The sequence below is a fragment of the Pogona vitticeps genome, chromosome 4 (assembly GCF_051106095.1).
Source record: "Pogona vitticeps strain Pit_001003342236 chromosome 4, PviZW2.1, whole genome shotgun sequence".
In the NCBI taxonomy this organism is placed as follows: Eukaryota; Metazoa; Chordata; class Lepidosauria; order Squamata; family Agamidae; genus Pogona; species Pogona vitticeps.
This window is the reverse complement of record NC_135786.1, coordinates 73,528,230-73,555,238: the sequence shown is the minus strand read 5'-3', so window position 1 is coordinate 73,555,238 and position 27,009 is coordinate 73,528,230. Positions and strand designations below refer to the sequence as shown.

At 38.9% G+C, this 27,009-nt stretch overlaps 1 protein-coding gene across 2 annotated transcripts; it reads left to right on the top strand.

The window, feature by feature from the left end:
• The first annotated feature begins 382 nt into the window (after window positions 1-382).
• C4H1orf87 (chromosome 4 C1orf87 homolog) lies at window positions 383-26,749 on the top strand. Of its 2 annotated transcripts, XM_020789850.3 has the most exons (12): window positions 383-528; window positions 2,844-2,980; window positions 4,529-4,745; window positions 6,047-6,172; window positions 6,892-7,155; window positions 11,301-11,410; window positions 14,143-14,278; window positions 16,410-16,507; window positions 18,744-18,814; window positions 23,527-23,561; window positions 24,003-24,153; window positions 25,566-26,749. In XM_020789850.3, exons 2-12 carry the CDS (start codon window positions 2,874-2,876, stop codon window positions 25,724-25,726), a joined length of 1,476 nt encoding a protein of 491 aa, XP_020645509.3. In that variant the 5' UTR covers window positions 383-528; window positions 2,844-2,873; the 3' UTR covers window positions 25,727-26,749. The 2 variants fall into 2 exon arrangements, with proteins under 2 accessions (XP_020645509.3, XP_020645513.3); XM_020789854.3 differs by lacking the exon at window positions 2,844-2,980 and having other exon boundaries at window positions 386-528.
• The last annotated feature ends 260 nt before the right edge of the window (window positions 26,750-27,009 follow it).

The following is a 27,009-nucleotide window of genomic DNA, read 5'->3' as shown; positions in this document are numbered from 1 at the left end:
AATTCTTTCTCCTGAAGAAAACGGAAGCAGCCATACTCCCTTCTATGGCCCAATCTTTCATTCTTATGCTTTTTGTTCCTCTTCTGAAAATTGTGGTTTGAGGTAATGGGCTGAGACTCAGAAGTTGCTTTGGTGAACTTTTACTGAACCCCAATCGCAAACCGTTTTTCTACAGCTTAGCAGCTCTGTCTTGGACAAGCTAAGATGTCTTCTGTTGTTCTAAATGCTCACAGTCTGCTAGTCCTCCTGAAAGAAACACTCTGGTTATCACTCTTTAGGTAGACCTAGGGTACTGCATAAACCAGGCAAACAGTAATTTGCAAGCTGAACACATGCCGCCCACTTCACTGATTGTGGAGCAACAAGTTGTCCAGCCCAGCAACAGCGCTGCGTCCTTAGTAACAGATCCCTGACTACAGTGAATGTAGAAAGCTGTTTTCTTTTATTCTGGTGGTGGCAATTGTAGTAGCAGCTGGACACCTTTTGCCTTTACATTTAGGAAAAGAAAGCAGAGAGCACACAGCAAAGGTGGGTGATCCCAGACCCTGGCAGGGATGGAGAAAAAGATGTATTTGTGATTTAAAGTATTCTTTCAAGGCCCACCATGTCATTAGGCGGAGTGAGGCAGCTACCTCGGGTACCCTGGTCTTGAGCAGAAGAGTCTTGGTGATTTAAACAGCAGTGATGATGATGATGATGATGATGATGATGATGATGATGATGATGATGATGATGACGACGACGACGACGACGACGACGACAGAATTAATTTACTCCTACTGACAGGTAAGAGTATACCTGTCAGTAGGAGTATACCTGACAGGTAGGAGTATATCTGTCAGTAGGAGTAAATATATATATATATGTTTGTGGGATTTTCTGCCTTGTGTAGCAAAATAATGTTTTATTCATAGATGTTTTATTACATTGCACTCATTGCTTGGGTATTAAATAAGTTTCTTTATGGGCATCACTTTTCATATTAATAACTGTTAATCACTGAAATACTAACAGATGACTGTCTATTCATGATACATCTATCTTTTAACTATTCTTTAATCTATAAACCAACTATACCACATCAACTTTCCCTTGTCTCTCATAAAACTCTCAAAACCTCCTCTCTCATTCACTCCCAGTCTCCCAACTGTCCCTAACTGTCCTTCTGACTCCGCCCTCCTGTCCTCTCATAGGCTCCAGCTCTAGAGCTTCACATGATGGACAGGTGGGATATGGGCATTCCGCCACAATAATGTTACCAGCTTTGAGCACTATGCACCCATAGTGGCCAGTACAGAGGCTACTATGTACCTCCACTTTTTGGAGGGGACTTGTTGCTTTTCTTCAGGCAGCAAAATTGGTTTGGTCTGGTTAATTGTTTAGTGGTTTGCTGTGGCATCCCTCTCCAAGTTGGTACCTCCTAGATATGTTGGACCATAACATACAGCTGGAGATAGTAGTATAGTAGTAGTTAGAATCCAACATATTTGGAGGGCACTGAGTCAGGGAAAGCTGTGCCAAGACTACAGTCAATTGACCCAGCATAAGATGACCAACTGGTCAGTTGTTTCAGTGACCAATGGTTCTCCAGGAGTCTACAGAATGGTTCAGGACCAGCATGAAAAATGTCATCGTCGTTTAGTTGTGTCCAATTCTTCATGACCCCATGGACCAGAGCACACCAGGCCCTCCTGTCTTTCACTGCCTCCCGGAGTTGTGTCAAATTCATGTTGGTTGCTTCGCAGACACTATCCAGCCATCTCATCCTCTGTCGTCCCCTTCTCCTCTTGCCTTCACACTTTCCCAACATCAAGGTCTTTTCCAAGGAGTCTTCTCTTCTCATGAGAATGAAAAATGTAGTACCTGCAATCTTTTCTCATGGATTTGTTGCATTTTTACCGGTCTAGAAGTTTTGCAGTTTTCCATTAAACAATAGGAAATACTTCTAGCAGGCTGCTCTAACTCCAGCAATTTATATATGGGGAGACTCTCTCACCATAAAGTCTCTGGATCACAGATGGCTGCACTGACTATGACTGATCTCGGCTGGGTTATATTGCCAACCGCAGACTCTAGAGTTCCAGTGAAATAAAGAGGCATCATGCTTTTGAACTCTTAACCACATTTTTAAAGGGTATTTGGAGACAGAATTTACACACCATAGTACAGTATGCCTTATAAACACAAAATAATGAAGTGAAGGAAATACCTGGATAGTTTTTGGGGGGTATAGCTTAGATCCTTGGAAGTATCTAATTTATTCCTGTGAAACAGCAATTCCTTAAAATGTAGAAATTCAACAACTGGTACACACTGAAAGGACAGTGAAAATAAAACATAATCGCAATTACGAAGTAACATCTACTGACTGTGAGAAGGGTCAACATGAAACCTGCTTCCAAAACTGACGACTCAGCTGGGATTTTTCTCAACCTGAAATTCTCATTCAGTCTTGAATTTAAAGAGGAATAAAATGGTTTGGCTTTGTGCCAACAGTCTTGATGCCAGCTGATTCCTAAAGAACATCCTAGACCTATGAGGACACATGTTGTTATCTGTAAGTGCATGGGCTCACTGTTGGCCCTTCTTATAATGAATTTTCCATCTTGCTCTCTCTACTACTTAAAATCCAAAGTGTAAACCTTTTGAGTCAAGGGCCTTTCTTCTGCTCTCATTATTTTGTTAAGTATCATATGTGGCTGCATCCAAATTAAGTGGATCAAAACAAGCACAATTGGGGTTATCAGGGAACCCTAATTGCCTTTCTTCAATTCTATTTTTTGAAGAGAGGGAAATGTTCTTGTGGGTGAGCAGTTCTAAAGTTGTGTGCTCTCATCTTACAGAAAAGTGGCCTCCCGAAGAGAGTGCTGGCGATGGCTTCTGTCAGAAACATTCCTTTTGGATTCAATGCAGATTATGAGATTGTGACAAAAATTATTGGGAGCAAATATGTCCGGTGCCTTGTAGAAAAACATGAGGGGTAAGTATAATACCTGGAAGAAATAGCCTTACATATCCATCAATGAGGTTATGTAATGCTTTTTTTTCCAAAATATTGTTTGAAAAACCAGAGAGGCTGTGCAGAATTTATGATATTAATGAAATTGCAGCAAATTGATGAGCCGCTGTGTTTTAAATGATAACCTGTATTGTCAGGATTTTCAAGGTAATAGAGGGGCATTTAAAGCAGGTCAATCTGTAAACTAATACAAGTGCACCTAAATTTTGTCAAGGAAAACTACAGGCCTGAGCAGAATGGAGTATATTAATAAAGAAGCCATAATAAACAGGTGTGTTAAAACTAAGTCATGATGACTCAGCAGTGCTGACTCATGCATGGTGAAACTCAGGGATGATGCAATGTGTAATCTGATTGGGCACAAGGAGATCTGTATATGTATATAAGTGTGAGTTGTACAGTCAATGTATCTTCCTGCTTGGTGATGATTGCTACACGTTACGCTGCCAGACTGCTGTAAATACTTTGTAAATACACGTTGGTGGAGGAAACGCTGCTGGAGTGTGTGTGAGTTATTTCTGGACTGTGAATTACTCTGCTAAACCGCAATTTGCGCTAACAAATTTTCTATGTGCCTCACTGACCTCAGTTCAATCGACTGCCATCTGAGTTTGTAAACAATTAGTTCTTTAGCTTATGAAATAATATTAAAGCTTTTAATCAAATGCAGCTAAAGAGCCTTCCTCAAATCTTTGTGCTGAATATGCAAACACCTAACAACATGCTTTGGGGTATTTAGAGGGACTTTAAGGAGGGATTCATCTGCATACTCAAGTCTCTGCCCTGCTTTCCATCTGACATAGGATCAGGAAAATGCCTGAATAGGGCCATATTGTTCTTGAAAACAACTTTCCAAGCTCCCATCTGGACATTGCACATACAAATATCCTGGTAATATGTTGGCCAAGAGGTAGATACACATCTGTTCCACTTGCCCATACAATTTGTTTAGCTCTTCCCTGCATGAACAAATGAGCCAACATGAAATTTATTTGGGGACATATTTTTTTAGTTTGTTGCTTAAATTTTCTTGAAATTCCTCTTGTTAATGCCACTTTGAGGATGTTTTTAATGAATATATCACTTTCCCATTTATTTTTATTTTATAGAGAATTTCTAAGTAATTTCTCTGTCTACCAAAGTGATGTGCAATTACATATATTTAAAAAGATTTCTTTACAATTATTTTAAATTCTCGGCTAATTAGCATGCATCATATCCGCAAAACACAGGATCCAGAAGCTAGTAACTTCTTTTTATGGATGATAAGCTCAACCTCAGAGAATTCTCTAAAATCAAAATTGTTTTCCAAATTTCTCTGTCCAGAATTACACAAATAGCAATTACAGTGATTAAAGACTAAGTTCACTTCACTGGTTAAATTACTTCTTTCTGCCTGATTAAAAAAGAAGTTCCAAGAAACAAATATTTGTAGTGTGTAATGTAAATGGATACAAATGTGATTTGCCTGAGTATCAATAGATATATTGTGTGTCTGTTTCCTCACAGCGCAAAGCAGAGTGTGAAAGCTGAGACACAGTCCATGCTGAGCAAATTGCTCCCCACTAATGCAAGACAGACACATGGAAACCCTCCAGGCCTCAATAAGCTTCCTTGTCAACAAATCAGCTATCGTCTCAGTGAGGAACAACAGAACAAAGGTGAAACGGAAGAGTACAAGTCAAAACAAGCAGAGGCAACTGATAGCAGATCTGTAGGCAACCAAGTGAGTTACTACAACTGTTGTAATGGCTTATTTTCATGCGTTTCTTCCAGAGGTCAGGGAGAAATGTGCTTGGTTTGTAATTTCACCCCAGTCTACCTGATATAAAGTTCTTAAACTACAAGAAAAAGCAAAACTCAATTATTTTGCAGTTTTTACACTTCTCTGAATTTTACAAGGCAGTTTTCTGATGAAGAAATGCATAATAAATTCATAAAACCGTGTACAGGAAAACGTTTATTGAGATCCCCTGCTTGGAAAAAATATTTTTATTAGGGAAATTTGTGTGTAAAATCATGTACAAATTTTTGTGCAGACTTTTAGAAAAGACTTATAAAGTGATGCAAAAAAAGTTGTATCTGATGAAATGTGAAGGTGACAGAAAGCAGAACATGTAGATTTGTCATCCTCTGTTTTCTTATTCAGCTTCACATTTTACTCCATAGGGACAATTAGGGAAGAAACAAATGGCAGTGTCACAATTAGAAAGTGACAATTATTCCTCCCAAGATATATTTTTTAAATGTTTTCATGTCAATGTGGTGTGCTTATCTCCTGATGACCACTAAAACAAGCTAATTTGGAACCAATTGTATTGCAAAACCTCATGGTAGGAATAACTCTTAAGGGAACTCTGTGTCTAACTGTGAAGCTGCCAACTCATCTGGTTTTGCCTATGAATTAATTGACATTAGGCTCCTCCTTCTCTATCTCTTTCCTCTACTACTATTGAATAAGCAATCATTAAAGTGGTAAATAAAAAAGGTAATCAAAAAATGTTGTTGCAACCAGGTACTAAAAAACAGCAGTGTTTTACAATGTTTTTCTCCAACCTGAACCCCATGATCCTGGCATCCACTACTTGACAAACCCCCACAGACGCAATTTACAACAACAGAGATGTTCACATGTTAAAAAATAATAATAAAAATAAATTCATTCACAAATGATTTAAAATAAACCACCCTCTCATGGCCAAATAAAATACTTCACTTTCCAACCAAAAAATTCACTTCCCAAGAAAAAAAAATCTGTGCTTCCCTGTGCATCCTATAACCAAAATTTTTTAATCAATTTGAAAGATGTTAATCCTGATTCAAAAACATTTTCCCCCCATGGGTAACCAAGCCTAGTGATGAGCTGAAGATCATTTAACAAAAAGATATGAGATTTTTATGCCTAGATCTTCCAAGTATAGGTATAATCTCTGTTGCTTACAAACAGAATATTTCATATGCTCTTGCAATGACTGTCTTTTGTTCTGTAGATAATGGCTTTTTATCATATCCATTTTGTTATTCAAGGATTTAAGACCACTAAATACACACTGTGTCACAGCTCCCTGTGGAGATAAGTCTTTCTCCTACATTCACACACTCCAAAAACCATGCATTGGACCTCAGACTGTAAGGCAACATGAAGGACAACAGGTAATAAAACTTAATACAGTTGAAGAGATTTGTGGCCCCAGTTGTTGGGCATGTGATTGTTGGATGCTTACTTACCAATACTAAAATGGCTCATAATGGAAAGTTGCATATTTTGGACACTCAGAATTTGCCGTACACCCCCCCAGGTGCTGGTTCTATTATTTCTGAGTACACTTAGAAAAAGAAATAATTTGAGGATTAATAATTTTTGCACCTGTTTTATGTGCTCAGAACTTTCTGCCTGTTTTTAACTGTTAGGAATTCAGTTCTAAGGTTTTCTGCTTATTGTGAGTGTGTAAAGAATGTATTTTAATCTGGAATATCTGATTTAATGGATTCCCACCCCCATTCATTGTTCTCACTGTTACCCCAAAATGAGTTCTGGAGAGTTCCTCACCCCTCTGAAGCAGGTTTCTGTAGTGCATGAATAACTGGACAAAACCAGTTCTGCTAGTGGATGCTCCCCAACACTGGACTTCTTCTGTTGTGTTTTAATGCCTGGAATTATTCTTTTTAAATTATATTTTTAGCTCACTTTGATGCTGTGGGTTGCCATGAAAGAATGAATCGATGAATGAATATTGGGGATGAACATTATTACAAATGTATCCCTATATTAGACATTTTGTCATTCCCATCACACACAGATATAGTAAGTGAATAAGTTCCAATTACTGCAAAATTAATTATCCCTAGACCTTATCTACTGCTTTCTTCAGGATACCGTGCAAGATTCCACAGAGAAATATAAAGAGTATGATTCTCTTTTGGCTGTCCTGAGAAAGGAGCTTGAGGCAACTCCTCTGAGTATCTCCACATTAGATGAGCTGCATGAAGAATGCAAACTTTTGGATCCCAGAGTTTCGGGATTTGTGCCTCAGGCACAGCTGAGTCACTTGCTTCTAAAACATGAAGTCCCTCTGCAATTACCAACAGTTAAACTCCTTTTCAAGAAATATTCAAAGCCAAATGATCAGGAATTGGTAAGTTCATACAAAATCAGATATACTCTTATTTGGATTCCTGCATTAGGCAGGGGGGTTGGACTTGATGGCTTTAGAGACCCCCGACTCCATTATTCTTTGATTCTATTATCATCCATTGTGACCAAAAAAGTTTAAAATCATGACCTTCACAGGTGGAATTTTTAAAAAAGGCTTGCTTAGTAGTGATGTTAAAAATGTGATTTTAAAACTACAGTACACTATAACTAGTATCCTGCTGAATATTTGAGTGTGTACAGAGCTTTCACTGCAGAAGCCATTATGGTGGTGATTCAAGAAGCCAGTTGGCATGAGACCAGATGCATGGCCTACATTTCACCAGTTGTTGTTACAGCTCCTGTGGTTGAAGTTCTGTGTGCACAAATGTTGACAGGATGCTTGCCAATGATGGGTTTTCTTTCTAACTATCACCGTCAATGATACTCTGTAATCTTGTATTTCCGCCATTTGATTCAGTAAAAGGCTGCAGCATTAAACAAGGTGTGGTAATGATACCAGACTCTAAAGTTTAAAAGGGGGCTCTGCCATACTCATGAGGTTGATAATGCTATAAGTCACCAAGATGGCTGCTTACTTCCTTGAGTGGTGGAGACAGATACTTCTGGATAGGGTTTACTAGCAAAATAACAGACGCCTATTTATTTATTTATTTATTTATTTATTTATTTATTTATTTATTTATTTATTTATTTATTTATTTATCTATCTATCTATCTATCTATCTATTTATTTATTTATTTATTTATTTATTTATTTATTTATTTATTTATTTATTTATTTATTTAACTTATATGCCGCCCACTCTACCCAAAGGCCTCTGGGCAGCTTACAACAATTAAAATTCAATTAAAATACAATAAAAGATAAAATGATTAAAATACAATTAAGATAGATACTCCAAAAATTGCCATCTGGACCCACAGTTGATGTTATTTCAATTAAAAGCCTTCTGGAACAGGAAGGTTTTGACCTGGCGCCAAAATGTCATCAACGTTGGCGCGAGACGAATCTCAGTCGGGAAGGCATTCCATAGTCTGGGGGCAGCTGCCGAGAAGGCCCTTTGTCTACAAGCCGTCCCTCTTACCTCCTTGAGGGATGGCTCTCTCAAAAGGGCCCCCTGGCTAGATCTTAACTGCCGGGTAGGCTCATTTGGAAGGACGCAGTCCTTCAGGTATACATTTTAAACCAATTAGGTATTTTAAAAAGCTGAAAAATTGAGTTATAAAATGCAGGAGTGTACAGATTAGTGTTTGGAGCCAAAGATACCCCTCTAATTAAAAATATGCTAAAATCAAAATATATTTTAAACAATTCCATACATTTAAAAAGGTATTTTGTACCAAGTGACATGATAAAAGCTTCTGCCACACTCTTGACCACTTTAGGGCCTGGATTATCATTCCATCCACCAAGCACACTGAACACATGTATGATCCAATTTAGGCACATGGAAAGAAAGACAGGGGAGGAGAGAAGATAAATGGAGGTGCTGTAGATCCAAAATATTCATCCTGAAGCCCAGAAAAGAATGGAACATGTAAGACAGGGCAATAGGTTGAACTCAGTGTTGGTGGTGTAAAGCGGTACTGCTCTTGCTTGGTCAAAGACTCCAGAGAAGACAAGCAATGTACGCAGAAAAATGATTTTTAAAGGTTTTTTGATACTCCACCTCAAATGCTGATAATGCCAACATGCTAATCAGAGTAACATCTGAACAAGTATGCTAGGATCTAAAGAATAATTGATTTATGGCTCAGCTTTTTCACACAAAAAAACCTCTTCTTATGGCTTCTCATTTTTCTTAAATGTGCAGAGGACAAGCTGACTTTCTGAAATACATTTCCCACCTTGGCACTATATAGCTAGAAACTGGGCTGGGCAGGGCTAACAGACACATTTTAGTTCTGTATTTATGTCCCAGTTATTGTACACTTTTAAAATCTTTGCCCACCTGATACACTGAAGATTATTGTCCCACCTCCCAATTGTCATAGCTCAGTATCTCTCTTTGGTTCATTACTTCTCCCTGATATTGTACCATGTCTCTGTGTGTCCAGTTGGCTAAGCTTCTCTGATTTCAAACTTCCTCTCCTTCCATTTTGCCATACTGCTTATTGTGTGTCCTCCTAGGCACAACATTATATCCACCAGCCTTGTCAAAGTAGAAACCTTACAGCAAAAGCAATTTCTCAACAGATGTATGGCTAACGTACATAACTATTGTCTGAGGACTTGTACCTTCCATTGTATACACATAAGATTAATCTTAATTTTCCAGTTATGATAGATTCAAAATTAAGATAAACGAAAAGCCCTGCAGTGTTTTGTTTGGCCAGGATACTGAACTAATGTTTTAATTTACAGCCTAATTATGTTCCAAGGTACAGGCTGTTCCCTTCTCACCTCCGGTGGGTAGAGACATATAGAAGTGGATAGAATCAGTAGATTTGAATTGCAGTTTGATTCTATTAATATTATAGACCTGATTCAGTTTTATACCACTTCTTCTGTTCCGGTTTCTCCTACAGCTCCAAACAATCCTGGATTTTAAAATTTGCCAGTGGTGTTCAGAATTCTCTGTTTGCAATCCACTCTAATAAGTGGCTGACTGGGGGGTTCTAGGAACAGTAGTCTTTAAAAGTGACATTTCCAAGCACTGGCTGATAGTAAGGCTCCTTGGCTTAAAGGAAAGGTGTTATTAATGTGGGGTATACTTGTGCAACATATGCACCCGGGAGTGGGGAGAAGAAGCCAGGGGAAAATTGGGAAGAGAAGCAGTGGCTATATGTATGTCAAGCACCATCACTGTGCCTCATGGCTTTTTCTGTTCCACAAGCCCAGCCAGAACCAGAAGAGGGCCTGGAGGGCAGGTACACCTCTCTGTGCTGGCAGTGCACATTCAACAACTTTGTAAACTTCCCATGTGCCAGGTGTGCTTCAGGAAAGGCCACACAGGACGCAGATCCTAGCAGGATCGATGGTAACAGTTGCAGACATTGGAGGCAACCACCTGGCAGATACCCTTTGGTTTGTATTCCTACATTGAGGAAGGGGTTGGACTCGATGGCCTTATAGGTCCATTCCAACTTTATTATTCTTTGATTCTATGATCCTATGCATTTTGTTGGCTGCACAGCCATGATCTGGTTAGCAAAGTTTTACCTGGATTCTAGGCCCATTCAACCCTGATTCTCTTCATGCCCATTTCAGTTGGTCCAGAAGCAGTTTTGGTCTCATAAAGTCTTGCCTGCTCTGCCTCTATGACATCCCAATATACAAAGGGCCACAGGTTGTCCAACCCCTGTTTTAAATTGTGCTTATAATTACATTGTGTTTTAATAGCTGACTTAATAGTTTGGGATTTTAATTATGGGCCACTTTGTCTCTGTGTAAAAAAATGGAAAACAAACTCAATAAATAAATAAAAGAACTAAGGTGTAAGTAGCATTCATATGAAAGGAAAGCTATTTTTAAAAATATCTAGTTATACTTCTGTGTCTTGAAAAAGGGATTAGTTACAATTGCAGAACATCTAAAAACACATTATTATCGCCCATTTCTCAAAATAAATAAATTTTTTGCTTTTAGTCATTTTCTGGGGAAAAAGAAACAGCTAAATGTCTCCCATTCAGTACCATAGACCAGCACTTGAACCAAGTAATATTCTTCTACCATGGCGTGAGGTAACACTCTTGGGATTACAGAAGTTAATCATATTACAAAAATGATATTATCATTCATTACGTTACAGTTGTACCCATATCTCAGTTGTTGGGTAAAATAATTAATTACAAGTAAATAATTAGCTATAACTAGTTACTTCCAGGCTCCGCTACAGTTTTGAACTTCTTTGACTTAATCAGCAGATTTATTAACTTTATTTATTTTTGTAAAAAAATTGTTTTTACACAGCTGAATGTTTTTTTTCTGGAAAAAATTAAAATTCATTTTGGGTTTGATTTTTCTGTTGCCTTGCCTCTGCTTTTTGGAGTAATATGTAATGGTTCTTTAGGGTTGTTGGAGTGCAAGACAACAAGAATGGGGAAACATAACACAAATGACCTGATAGGGGCTTTCTCTTTCTCCTTTCCTTTTGAAATTCAATTTCTTTGATTTTCTTGCAGATATATTATGAAAAATTGTTCCAATTTTTAAAACTAGTGGCAGTCTATAAAATACAGCCAAGACCAGCCCTTCTACAGAAGAGTCAAAATGAAAAGAATTGCAACCAGAGGTATTATTTTAAGTTTTAGCCTACCCCTTACTGTCAATAAATGAGCAATATATCTGTCAAAAAAAAAAGCCCACTCCTCTTTGTCTCCATCTGTTAAGGACCTGTTATTATAAGCCATTCACAGTGATACCAAATTAAAAAAAAATTGGCTCACTTATGACTTTGAAAATAATTTTATATATCACTTAAAAGCACAGATTTTTCTCTCACACAGCCATCCAAAACTTCTGCTGAAGAAATATGCTTTGAATTTGTGAACACCTACTCTACAGACTGCTGGGATGTATCTGTGGAGATTATGTAGACTTCTCTTAATTAACCTTGGCAGAGAAAACTGGCAGGCAGATGTGGGCATTTGTATGGTATATTTTGCATGGTTTGTGGTAATCTGGCAATTCAGGAACATGAGGCTGCAATCCTATGCCCTCTTACCTAGGAGTAAAGCCCACTGTACTCAGTGGCACTTCTGAGATTCTGTGAGTTTTTTTAAAAGAACATTTTTAGCACAGCCTATGTGTGTATATACGCACCCATCACACACCAGCACTTCTAATCTGGATGGGGAAATAAGTTAGGAACACATTTACCAGATGAATGTATAATAATTGCACACCTTCCTAGTCCACTCACTGTTGGATATGTGCATGTTATTATATGACGGCCATTTTAAGTAGAGGCTGTACTAAGACTGTGTAGCAGACAAAATAGATATACTGTACACCTTCACACATATTCACCACAAGCCTCCTTGCTTCCCAGTGCTGAGAGAAAGGTTACATATTAAACAAACAACAGTTCTTTTTTTTTCCTACCCCAAGGTTTCCACAGCTCAGCAGGTAACAAATTAGTTCAGTGTGCCTTATTTACATGTCAGGGTACAGCCACAGATCCGTCACTGACTTGGGAGAATACTGGGAACCAGCCACCTACTTTCCTGGTCAGTACCTTCCTGCAGTTGCTAAGCTCCTGATGCTACATCAGAAGGACTAATGCCAAAGGAGCAGTAAAAGAACAGCAGCTTCTCCTCTCAAATGAAGTTTCCCACAACATTAACTCACTTGGATATTTATTAAAGACATGCTGAGTTAGGAATAGGAGCCATGAACCCAATTAATAGGTAAATTAATTCAGTTTTGCAAAGATATACAACAGCAGAACAGAAGTAGATGAGAAGACTGAGGAGAGATAATGTATGATAGCACTTTTCAAATACTTGAAAGGTAGTCATACAGGAGAAAGGCAGCATCTGTTCTCAGAGTGCAGGGCATGTAATAATGGGTTCAAGCTACAGGAAGTCAGATTTCAGCTGACTATCAGGAAAAAAATATATAACTGTTAGAGCAGTGTGACCATGGAACCAATTACTTCAAAAGGTGGTGAGTGCTTCAATGCTGGAGGCATTCAAGAGAAAATTGGACAGCCATCGGTCAGATTTGCTTTGATTTGGGTTCCCACATTGAGCAGAGGGCTAGACTCGATGACATTATAGGCCTCATCCAACAAAATGATTCTATGATTCTATTAAATTAGTTTCTCTTTCCAATTCTTCCTACTTATAGGAGAGGCTGCCCCTTCAGAACACTAATCAGATGTTATGAAGGGGCAGGAAATAAAGATTTATTCAATCTACTGCTGTTGTCTTTGTACTGTCACACAGAGGTACTTGGGGGATTTTCAGCCTCAGGTACCAAAATGACGTGGTCAGACTTGATTATTAATGCATTTTGCCAAGCTATATGCCCAAGTGAGGTTACAAGTATCAGGCAGCTTCAATGTCTCTAGTGCCTGAAGGAGGCTCTTGTACAGTTTGGTGAATTGTATGTTATTATGGTATCATAGATATTCAGAAGTCTGGATTTCTCCATTTGATGTCCAGGCCTCCTTCGGTTAACTAATTATCACTCAGACACAAAACCATTGTTGCAGGTGTGTTTCAACAAGTTCCACAGGATGGATATCATCCAAATAAAGGGAAGTGGGTTGGATAAATCATAGGGTTTTAAGAGAAGGAAGTCTGGTGTTTGAAGTCTGTTGGAGGACTTTCCTATCCACTGGATGTTATGGTTAAGTAAACGTTAACTGTGTGTGTGTGGGGGGGGGAGTCATCCATTTTTAAAAATCATAACCTGGAAATTGTTTTCCCAAGTGTGGCACAGGGCAAAAGGAGACTATATCTTGCCGCACCATATTTTGTTCTGATCTGAAGCTCAGTTAAACACTTTCATTTATTTACATTATTTGGGAAGTACTGCCCCCTGTTTTTAGAATTGCCTTATGAAACATTGCTTTGTCTGGTCACACAATAAGCAGAACTGCACTCCTGTGCACCTTCAATGGTAATTCTATGGCTGGGTTCCAGGATGTGCAATATTACTGGGTAAGTGCCCCTTTATCTTCTCAGCTGGATGTTTTGGGGCGGGACACCTGATTTCTGTGCCAGGAGGGAACTATAGACTAAAAGTGTGTTATTCCTAAAAATAATTTTATTTATTTATTTATTTAATTTATATGCTGCCCACTCTACCCAAAGGTCTCTGGGCGGCTTACAACAATTAAAATTCAATACAATAAAATATAAAATGATTAAAATACAATTAAAATACAATTAAAATACAATAAAAATTGCCATCATCAAGACCCACAGTTGATGTTATTTAATAATAATATTTAATATTTAATTTAATAATAATATTTAATTATACCTCTCTACTGTATGTATTATGACTCCCTAGCTCTTGGACTCCAGAAGATGCAGTCCAGGCTTTGAAGCAAATCCTGAAACAACATAAAGAACTAGATTTAGGAAAACTAAGCCTGAGTTTTCTAGAACAAGACAACATTTCCTCAGGTCTCCTGTCATTCTCTGAGGTATACAGAGCTATCATGCTTTACTAGCTGCATTGTTTGTAACAGAAGCACTTTCTTATTATTTGGATCTCCTCACCAGGAATGTATTTCTTACTTTCATTCTTGAAGGTAAGAATGAGAAATGTAAATACTGAAGAAGCTTTTGAGAGTCCTTCAGGTGGGGGTGGGATTGGTTTGCATTTCAGAACTTTATTTGCAAAAACATTATGGGATTTTTTGGGGGAAGACATTTTATTTAATGAAAAAAGCCTTGCCTTATACACACAACTGCATTTCCCCACAAAATATGTCCATCATATTTGGGAGTGTGTGTACTTTTGTCATATCTTGTGCAATGTTTGCAACAACCTTTGTTTCTACCACTCTTGCTAAAAACAATTCCTGGTCTTTTAATCTTGTGCAACCATGGGGGGGGGGGGGGGAATCTTGCAGCTGTTGATTTTTCAGTTGGGTATCTGAAGGTTTCAAGAAACACTTTTTTTGGTAAAAGATGAGAAAATCTGTGAAGGCTCACCTCACCAGTCAATATGCTGTATGAGACTCATGAAAGCTGCTGTCCCAAATCATTCAGAGACCTTAAGTTGCTTCTAGTTTCCCCATCTCCAGATAGCAACCCAGTGAAATCCCAGTTGCAAAAGGTAACTTGGACAAAATGCAAAAGAACTTGGTTCAGGGTCTGGATATCCCGATTCAGCAATCAAAAGATGTTTCTGCAGAGAATTTTGGGCACCTTGAAATGTGATAAGGAAATAACATTATATTGATTTCTGTCAGCCTCCATGGCTGACAAGAACTAGCATGAGGGTCAATGCAGGCTATCTAATTTTATATGACAGCTTCTTAATGAATCTATTTTCCTTTTTTTATGAAATAATATTTTGCTCCACGATCCAATATTTTGCACTTTAAAAAATGTTGTTGACTTTGAGTGCATCGTGCTCACATGTACAGTACTCTTGCCTGCTGTTTTTAAATTTTTATTTAATTTCAAGCTTTCAAAACTGTCACTGTTGACTGACATGTTTCCTAATTAAGCTCTCTACTGACATTTTTGTTATAAATTGCATAAAACTGACTGAAGACAAGTGGGTCATGATAGGACAGTGTAGGATTTGTGTGGGGAGGAGGCCACCTCCTATACCAGGTGGAGCCCGACTTCCCGAAGGCGGGAGAGGCCTTTTAGAGCAACCATTTCTCAAGGAAATGTAGTGTTGGTCCATGGGTTATAAAATAGCTTGACAAAAGGTTTGGCACTTCTCTTCTTTGTTCATAATCAATCTTATTTTCCATGATTTTTTCTTTTAATTTATGGTGTTGCAGGCCTGGATGGAAGTACCAGAACATTTTTGTTAACAGGGATGGGCGTGGCATTTGCCACCCATCCCCTTCAAGCTTCTCTGCCCCATCTGGATTTAGCTGTAATATTAACAGTGGCTTCAGAAGGGGTTGTGCCCTACAACAATGTACTGAACTATCTTTCAGTCCAAAATACAGTGGTGCCTCACTAGACAATGATAATCCATTCCACTGAAATCGCTGTTTAGCGAAATCATTGTCTAGCGAAAAGCATTTCCCCATTGGAATGCATTGAAACCTGCTTAATGTGTTCCAATGGGGAAGAATCGTTGTTGTCTAGCAAAGATCGGCCATAGGAAAGCCGCTTTGTGAACCGCCAATCAGCTGTTTAAATCACTGTCTTGCAAAGCTTAGGTCCCGAAAACACCTGTTTGCGAGCATGGAGGGAGCTGTCAAAATCATCTAGCGAAAATCGGTTTGCAAAGCAGGGACGAAACATTGTCCAGTGAAATTCCCCATAGGAATCACTGTTTTGCGAATCGCTATAGCGATCGCAAAAAGCCGATGTCTAGCAAAAAAAACCCTGTCATGCGGGGTAACTGTCTAGCGAGGCACCACTGTAGTCTGGGATGAATTTGATTTGGATAGGCAATTAAGACTCATTGGCTTTACAAAAGATCAGTTTTTGATGAAGTAGACACCACTAGAACTGAATAATTGATGTGTATGTTTGTTACTATAACACCCATCATAATGAGTGCCTACATTTCATAATTTGCCTTTGTACCTCTGTACACTGCTAATGTTCAGCAGTAAAAAAATGTCTTATTTGTAGATAGAGATGATTTGCCAAAAGCACGGATTACCTCTGCACCCTGGGATGACAGAAGCTTTGCTTAGCACCTATGATCTGAGTAGAAGAGGCAGAATACTGTGAGTTTTAATGCATGCTTCCTTCCTTGTTTCGCCTACTTTTAGAAGGCTTGCAGTGCTTCCACCTTGGGTGCTTCTTAACTTCAAGGATGTGCATCCCGACTGATCCTTTAGTTTCATGGAAACTCCTGTTGTTAAACTCACCACTTTACCTTCAGGCCAAGACCATAGAAGAAGTGAGCCAAAAGTCCAGTCAGTTAAAGTGCTCAACTAAAAGTCTGGAGGGTTCATGTGTGTACACACAGTCTTGCCCCAACATCTCTCACCCTATTTACTCTATCCTGACATGGCTGAATGGCAAAGGCTGAAAGGAACTTGAATTTGGTGGGAGTAACTATAATTCTTTGCAAAACTGGGAACTCTGTCGCATCAAGGGTTTCTCATTGCGCACAAGCTTCTACTCAAGTGTCAAACAAACACAAGACCCCCCTTCAAGTGCTCCAAAAAGAGGGCAGAATTCTAGACCCACCCCCTGGGAGTTGCTGTCTAAAGAAAAAAGGCCAGGGACTGAAGGGTCAAGGATGTTGGGGGCTAAGTGTGCAACCCAATGCCAATCCCCACTTTAGACCTCCATTGAACCTCTTTGATCACATCCACATTCTACAAAACTTTGCCATATACAGTATATCTGCAGAGATCCTTGCCTAGTTTTCAGTCCCCAAAAGGTGAAATGTAAAGGCAAGGACCTGTGAGGGCCTCTGTTTCGGTCTTGTGACTTCACTACACACTCAGCTAAGAAGCAGGTCAAGTTATTGTCCTCTGTTGCACAGTATTGTGCATTAATTCTCTTTGGTACCACAGTAGGACCTCTGTATCCATGGGACCAGTATCTCTGGTTTCATTTTCCATGGCTTACTACAGCCCTATATACAACTTATTATATACCATATAGAAAGGTAGCCTTTGTCCTGCCTCCTTGTATATTATATATGTGTATCTTATATAATATACAAGGAGGCAGGAAAAAGTCCACCCTTGTATATCTGTACTGTACTATAATAACCATATTATGCTACACTATGACAATTTGTGTTATATTCTCAAGTAATGGGACTGCTATGCCCTTCCAGGATGCTTAATCTCTATTTAGGGTTTTGCCTTCTATGTTTTATTGTGACTTTCCTAATCCTGCCTATTATCGTGCTTTGATCTCAGGATAGTGTTATAATATTTATTATCCTCATTGTGAAATTGTAGATAAATAAATTGCAAACACATGCCTTAACTAAAGCTGTTCATTAAAAAATAACAAAACATTTAGCAATGCTTAGAATTCTCAGCATTATGTAATTTACATATATCTTTTTTTAAAAAAATCAAATATGAACAAAATAAATTTCTGTGTTTTTGCGTGGCAGAATGCTTTGCATCGTCTGTTCTAATTGGAAGTCCCACTGTGAATGAAACTCCTCTGTAATTAGCAAGATTCCTGCTCTGAGCCATTGTGTGATTAAATGTGTTTTAAGATCAATAAACCTTCATGAGTGATTATAGTCACATGAGCTAAATCCCATTGCACAAACTAATGTCCTCTCTTTATCCTATGAAGGAAAAAAATAATAGAATGTGGCATGTGACTGAGGAAAAATACGAAGTCCTAGATTTATTCTTCCTGCACAAAAATAAGATAAATATTTTGATGACATTGTCTTGAAAGAAACAAGAGAGAAAAATAATTCTTGACATACAGTTGCTTCCTGTGTTGACCTGTTTGGAGGATTGATTATGTCACTTCCTGTCCTCTCTTGGTCCTTCCTGGGAGAGTACAGAGGAAACATCTTGCCTTCTTGAGAGGTGAGAGAGCAGCCCTGGCATACTCCCTCTCCATCACAGTTCATTAGAATTTGGATTCCTATTGTCTTTCCCAACTCAAGGTGTGACTACACCAGAACGCCAAACTGGAAGGACTGAACTTTGCTTCAATTTGCTTTGAAGCCTGTATTGCACTTAAAATCGCACCCAGTGCTTGCACAGATGCTGTAGAACATTTCAGGAGCTCAGTGTTCATACTGGATGTGTTGTGTTTGGCATTCCAGCCCATAGTCCCCCTTCTTTCCTTCCTCTCCCTAATCCCGCCCCTGACTTTCCTTTTGTTTTGTTGTGAAGCAGCTTGATTTTCAGGGGCTGAATTCCCATCTTAATTCAGAGGCTGCTTGGTGCTATCTGCTCTGCTAACAATGTAAAGGAAACTGGCATTTCCATTGTGTGGCTAATTCTGAGATGTTTCTTCATATAGATGGAAACCGTTTGTGGAGTTTCTGAAGAAAGTCCAGGCCGGGATAGACCCTTCTTCATTTATTTATGAAAGTAAGCTACACAGTGGCCAGTTTGAATATGTTTAACAATAAGAAGCTAGCAACAATATTTTCCATTCCTGTGAAGGTAGTTGGAGTATTTGGGTGTATACAGTAAGTCAACAAGTGTGCTCTGTAGGTAGTGACCTATTTCTCAGAATATCAGGGTGATACTCCTGGATTTTAACAATCTCAACTATTTACGTGGTCGTATAAATATATTCCAAGAGGACAGATGTGTCTTTTCAGCATTGTGGATGGAATTGTGGGAGAATAGGTGCACAATGAGGCTCATATTCTCTGTGTTTGTTTTAGACAGGAAAAACATCTTATTGTGACATAATAAAGCCTTCTAAGTTTGTGTCCACACATATATAGCAATGGCAACACAGTTGGATGTAAGCAGAAGACCAAAATGGATGGCTTACCCTTCAAAACATAAATTATTGTAGACATATCAACATTAACAGAATCTCCTTCATTTACAAATAATTCTTGTAACCTCCTTTCTGTAGACTAAACAAATGAAATTGCTGACATCACTAGCAACCTTGGAAAATTTTAAATGATAAAATCATAAAGGGTACTTAATCTGGGGTATCATAAAGGATCATAATGTGTGGCCATCTATAGATTTTGGAGCTTCATGCTGCTTACAGGTCTGAAAGCTCTGTTTCTGCTTGCAAAGTGATGGGACACAGTGAACTTTCTCCCTCAGATGTACTCAGTCCAGATTCTATTCTACTATAATATTCCTAATATTTGATATTTCCTTCTTTTGAGTCCAGAGCTGACATAAAAATAGAAATTATAAACAGAAATCAGCAACAGTTTTGGTAAAGTGTTTTCTTCAAAGCAGAAATCATCAGAACTTCTCAACTCTCCTGAAGTGAAAAGGTGTAAATCTTCATAGTTGTGCATATGAAATGTTATAAGAGCTCACTTCAGGATTTAATCTAGTAGTCCAAAACCTTGGCAGGGGCCTTGTGCAGCCATTTTCCTCGTGGGTTTCTGCTACAGTGCAGCTCCCTTCCATTCACAGTAATGAAATGGGGAGTTCTCCCATACATTCAGGGTGAAATTGGCATGAAATCTACCTCAAATGTAGGGATCTCTCTCTCTCTTACACACACACACACACACACACACACACACACACACACACACACACACACACACACACACACACACACACACACACACACACACACACACACAGAGAGAGAGAGAGAGAGAGAGAGAGAGAGAGAGTTTGAATGGATCCAGGTGCAACCTTTTCATCTTCTTACCATACATAATAGATGAAAATGTTGTCCTGTGGGAATCCACCAAGTGATGAGTGTTCAGAAATGGATACTACCCTGTGGGAACTGCAGTTACCCTGTGAGCATTAAGATCTGCCTGTTCTAATACATGGTTGTAATTTATGAAGAGAACAGGAAATTTTACTTATGAGACAATTTGTAACACAGCTAACGACAATAATGATCTTGCACTACAACAATGACCCCAACATGTTCAACAAAGCTCATTACTGGGGCATAGCAGCAGAAACATCTTCTGTTCCCCCATTCCCCATCCAAGAAGTAGAGGAAGAAGCATACTACCTTTTCTAACATAAGAGAATAGAGAGAGCTCTGCAGGATCAGGTCAAAGGCTGAGCACACAAATGCAACACCCTAGTGTTGTTCTTCAGCAACAGGCAACATGAAGAATCTGTTTTAGCAATTGTATTGTTAATGAACATATCACCCATTAGTGAATTATCCTGGGCCTGAAAAGGGAGACTCTTTTATTCCATTTGGCTGTTCCTGCAGAACCAAGCAGTTTCTCCCTCTGTTCTTTCATAACTCCTCCCCTCCGTTCTTTCATAACTCCTCTTTCATAACTCCTCCCCCTTTGTATAAATATAGAAAATCTATGAAGCAACTGCTATAACACTGCTCCTACTTTTGTTTGTTCAGCTGACTAGAACTGTTTGTCATATGATTTACAGAGTGCTAGGTCATTGCGATCTCTTTTTTAAATGGCATAAGGAAGGATGAATGTAAGACATTCACTCAGAAACTGCATTAATTTATTTATCTTTAGAAAGCTCTTCAGGTTACTTAATATTCAGGCAGTGACTAAACGGGAAGGTGAGCCAGTTGTAATAATTGCTACAGATACTGATCAGAATGCAGCAGGTGGCCTTGAACTTTAACCATCTGTCTGCAGGCAAACCAGCTGTCTTTCCAACTAAAAATGCTATTCATTCCTGGTATTTGATTCATCTTTCCCCCCATTGAATTGTATGCCTCCCAATCTGGCCTGCCACCCATACCTTCAGAACAATGTCCAATGCATTTCCAGAAAGCAGAGAAGTTAAGACATCACAGGCTGTGTCACACCTGACAACTTACAAAGATCTGTTATACAATAATCCAGCTCATCTTCCTACCTATCATCATCTCCTCAGTTGTTTTTTTTTTAAATTGCTGCTTCACTTCTTCCTTTCATAAATGTGTTAGGGTCTCTGGGCAGTCCTGTTAACCATTGCTGCAAATTGTGGGCCAATTGACCCCTTTGTCTCATGTTTGCTTGAGGTTGCTGAAATTTCCTAAGAGAGAATACCACCAAATGTGGGGAACAAAAAGACATAGCTCAAGTTTGGTTCCTTGCCCATTTCCAAGATGGTTTTCCATTACCTGAAGATTAGATGTGAATTGAAAATTATACATTGGCTGCAAATCCTGTTGCCATTTGTGTAAGGTTTGTGTAACCTGCTGAGGCTAATTGTAGCTAACTGGTGGGGTGCCAGGGCTTATCTCATCTGTTTAGTTAGATACATGACCATTGCGTGACCAAGACACACCTCAGCAGGTCATCAATTAGCTACAGTGAGTTATGCACTCTTTATGAGAAAACCAGTAGGATTCTTCACACTTCTATTTGTACACACACTTTTGTTCCCTTATGCAATCCCACAATGCACTCTGCTGCCATTTATTTTTCAAAGCCAAACACCTCAGTAGCCACACAGCAGAGTCAAAAGATGGAGAAACAGACAGGGTAAGCAAGGGAAGACAAGATGGAAATAGGCATTATTTGTGTGGTTTTCTTTTCTTTTTTTTAATGGTGTGAATGGAGGTACAACAGCACTATCCATTGTAGGGGGATAGAAATGGCAGAAGAGAAATGAGAAAGATTTGCTGTACCAGGAGGTATCTGCTGGATTCACCTCATTCATCGTAAGTTGGGCTGCACTGGCTGATAATCAGAACCCCACATTTTTCAGGTTAATTGTTACATGGAAAAGGCGGGGAGTAAATTTAATTCTAGAAATACACTGTCCTATTCACAAAGTCAATTTCTACAGTTTCTGACAGCGACTATATGCTGGATTAGGCCATGATCTATGCCAGTGATGGCGAACCTATGGCACGCGTGCCACAGCTGGCACACAGAGCCCTTTCTGCGGGCATGCGAGCCATAAGTTACCGGATCACTACTCCCCCACACACACAGCCAAGCCTGAGAAGGCGGCTGCAGCTGCAGTGCTGGCGCTTCAACAGGCGGATCCAGAGCAGCTGGCACTGGTGGCGGATCTGGAGAGGGGTCTCGAGGTACTTCCATGCCCAGGATTCTCCCTTTCGCCACCACCTCCGGTTCCGCTGCCACCGCAGTATGCCACCCACTGGGTTTTGTCCCGCCCCCCCGGTTTGGGCATGCGAACCCAAAGAAGATTTGCTGCCACTAATTTATGCACTCAACACACATTGTATGCATAGGAGGGTTTTTTTTGTCAACCTCATGACATGCACACAAGGCTAGTGCAAGGCGTTCAAGGCAGCAAGAAAAGTACTTCTCCCGCCCATCCAAGTGTATGCAACACTTACACAGAGGGAGGAAAGGAAGGAAAAGATGAGGAATTTAGCAGCATTGACTTCCTTTGCTAGATTGCTCCTTCTGGAGTGTGGCCATTTGTCAGCCATCTATTTGAATAACCTCTGGCTCCAGGTGTCCTTGAGACTAAGACAGTGTGAAAGAAGCAACTGATCCATGGACCCCCAATCCAGCAAAGGAAATCTCCAGAACAGTGGGTGATCAGCCCATACAGTGGTGCGTGGATGACAGTGGCCATACTTCCACTCACCTGCATGCTTTGCCACCTAAGGTTACCACCTTACCACAACTGATGGTTGGGGACCAGCTTCTGCACGTATATATCCCTTACCTGTATTAAAAGAGAAACATTTTGTTAGTGACTGCCACTGGCAAGCCATAGAGGAAATGTGCTTACCAATGGCAGTCACTGACATTTTGGCCACTAGTGGACCAAGCCCCCTATCTCTGACCTTGTTTGACACAGTTCCTGTGGTCTTGCATTTGGGCTTCATACCATCTTTGTTACAGATTATTCATACACAAAAGAATGAAAGATTATTGGCTATGCTTTGGGAACAAGAGAAAACATAGTGTGCTCCTTGATGTGTGATGATAATAGTACCTTTCTCCAGGTTCTTAGTATTTTGTTATGAAGATAACTCAAAGCCGAGTAAATGGAAAATTCTGTCAATGCTGACTGGTCTAAGAGTAATGTGATTTTCAAGAGTTGGTAGTAATAATGTTGGTGGCTTTTGAAGTCTTTCTTAATGTCCTCCTTGAAACGACCTTGTTCCAGTTAGATAGGAATCATATTCTTTCAAGTGAATAAAGAATATCTTCACCACTGTTTCATCTTAGGGAGAAATAAGAAGAAAAGTGAAGATGATTCTCAGGTACTGTCAAAACTATATTGATACACACACACATTGTTAATAAACTCTGATTTGTAAAGTGCTTGTATGTGAAAGGCTTAATACTATCTATAATATCATACCCCTACATTAATTCAAAATTCTTTCCAGAAATCCTTATAATTTCCATCCTGGTTAGTCCTGTCAAAATACTTTGGTTATTTTGTTTCTCCAGAGTGGAGAATGACATTGATGACAATTTGCCCAGCACTGTCTAGGGCCCTTTGGACCTATATATTTCAATCTCACAAGTGATTAGAAGCCAGAAATATAATTAACCCCTTGTAAACCAACCATCTGGTCAAAATAATCTAGGAGGAACCTGTAGAACAAGATTTGTGATTCTTACAGAAATCCTCAAGTTTTATTAGAGAAAATCATCAAAATATAACCTTCTGAAAATATCATTTGTTTCCTTTGAAGAAGGAAAAAGGACAGCAGAAATATCTTGCTGGCCAAACTTGTACTCAGATGAATCAGGACTCATCTGGTGATTTTGAGGAACAAGATGCTTGGATAGACCGCTTCAGAAAACTGGAGCAAGCCCTTCATTTGTCTGATGTGAAAAACACAGGTGAGAATGGAAACAGGTGGATAATAAGACTCCCACAAGAGGCATTTTCTCTTGTGGAGATGGATTTGGATTTTGCTTTTGACCTGTATTCTTGTCAGCCTTACAGTCATCTACAAATGCCTCAGAAAGATTTAGGATGTAACAATCTACTGGAACTAAGGGGGATTTTATTACTGATATCAGTTCACCCAAGCTGGCTGGGTAGCTCATTCTTCTTCTTCTTCTTCTTCTTCTTCTTCTTCTTCTTTTTATATTTATATTTATATTTATATTTATTTATTTATTTATTTATTTATTTATTTGTATCCTGCTCATCTGGTCAAATCGACCGCTCTGAGCGGCTTCCATAAAAAGTATACAGTGAAGCATAAAATTTTTTTCAGATAAACAACACCACATATAACAAAACAAATAATAAATGGAAAGAGAAAGGAAATTAAGTATTGACAGGAGGGAAGGTCTGAACATATAACCATGTTTTTAGGTGAATCTTAAATATGCTCAGCATAGGGGCCGCACGAATCGCTGGAGGAAGGTTAAGTTTAGGTATCTGGCTGTGGAGCCAGAGATTGAGAGTTTGATTCCCCACTGTTTCTTGGCTAAACTGTGGTCTTTGGCAAACTGCGCTGTCCCCAGGCACCACCAGAATTAGGTAACAGTAAAACACTTCTGTGTATTCTCTACCTAGAAAACCTTGGAAAGGGTCATCATAAGTTAGAATCAACTTGATGGGCATGCAATCATTTATTATTTATCAGTTCACCCATATAACAATGGGGAATGATTGGTCAAAGGGAAAAAGTGTCCATACAGCGCTTGAAGCTGTTCCTCCACACTGTCTCCCATTTGCAATTTCAGGATTTAGAAACCGAAATTTGATCATCATCATTTGAAATCCTGGTTTGGAAGAAAAGCCCAAACAATAATTCAGTTGTTTAGATCTAACAGGTTCAGTTCAAACACTAGTTTTCACACAACCCATAACACATGCCTGGTCCCCTTTTGGCACCACTACCATGCTGTCTACACACAGAGAGGGAGGACTGATAAGGATCAGGCTGCACAGTACATGTGGAATGCTTCTGAATTGTATTCCGGTGTGTATACAGTTAGAAAAGGACAGAAAAATGGTGAGAACAATGTGTGCTGCTTTGCTGTCTCTCTCCATGCAATTAGAACAGAAGAGAATAGAAATGAAACTAAGGTCTGCTGCAGAGCAGACATATAAGTTTAGAAAAATGCACAGATGAAGAAAGGGGAATAAGAAGATGCACCAGCACAGAAATTGTTCCTGTATTACTGAACAGTACTTTTGCATTGTGTGCAAACCTATCTTGAGATATATTTACTCAATATTCAGGCCTGATTTTGTGCAAATAGAAAAATAAACATTATTTTTAAAAAAACCACAGGCAAGCTGGAAAAAGAAAAAGCCAAGCGCTTGGTACATAACTACAATCAAATTTTTGATCTGTGCTTTAGTCCACTGAAAATCGATGAAGCATTTAGACCTTTCTATTCTGGACAAGAGATGCCACTGGAACCTCTGCTGAATTACTTAAAGGAGCTGTAAAATGTATAATTAACACAGCAATCATTGTATATGTATGTGTATTTGCTTTTTGAGATTCTTACCCATTCAGTATCTGCTGCTATTTTCCACATGTCAGCCAGCCTTTATTTTCACATGATGAAAAGAAAATGCACACACATGCATGCAGGGAGACTATCTTACCACCTGTGACATTCCCAAATCTCCCTCAATTTTGAAAGCTAGGCAGGGCCAGCCATTAGTAAAGTTCTCAGATTGAAATGTTCTCACTTTGAAGTCTGGATCATGTACATATCAAAATTTGACGTTTATACTGGAGAACTGAGTAATTTTTCCACTGAAGGCTACAATAGGACCACTGTATCCATAGGGATTGGTTCCAAGAATTGTTGAAAGCATGGCTATAGGAACACCATATATGGCATAATCTCTAGCTCCTTCTAGAGGCTAGTTCTGGTAATACATCTTGAAAATTCGTGTTTGTTTTGTTTTGTTTTGGAGGGGTGTTATTTAATATTTTCAGGAAGAGGATAATTGAAACTGTGAGTGCTAATCCCAGGGATACCGCGGTCCTACTGTATTTCCTTTGAAGAATGGCAAAATTTATGGAAGGAGATTGCAGGTGAAAATTAATTTCCAAAAAGACAATGGACAAAAGAAGTTTTTTATGATTATTAAAATTTTAATGAAAAAACGGTAACACATTTATCTAGTGGAGTTTTCAATTTAAATCTGAAATATTACTAAAGTCCCTGTGCTGACAAACCAAGCTGAGGATACAGTACAGTTATATCATTAAAACCTAAATAGGTAGCTAGTGACACTATTATTAGGACTAAGTAAAATGAGCCTAACCTAAGCAAGTTTTTAGATCCAGTACTACCTCTGGCTATGTAGTACAAAACCAGGAGGAAGGAAAAATCTAGATTCTCCCATTTTTGAATCTCCTAACCTGATAAAGAGTTCTGGATAACTTGAAAGTTTGCATACTTTTTGTGTATTTTATCATTAATAAAAATAAAATAATAAAAATATGCCCATCTATGGAATGGGGATTATTTTCTTATGGTTCAACATGTCCACCTTTGTTTTTGTCTTCAGTGGCCCCATTCAGATTTTATGCAAGTGTAATGCAAGTAGCATAACTTTTGGAGGCAAATTGCAGCAGGTTAAGAAACCACTTTAAACCTGATCTGTTGCACACTAGCCAAAATCTTGTTGCTCAACGATGTGCACATAACATGAGATTTCACATATATGTGCTCCTCTTGCCTTCACACTTTCCCAACATCAGGGTCTTTTCC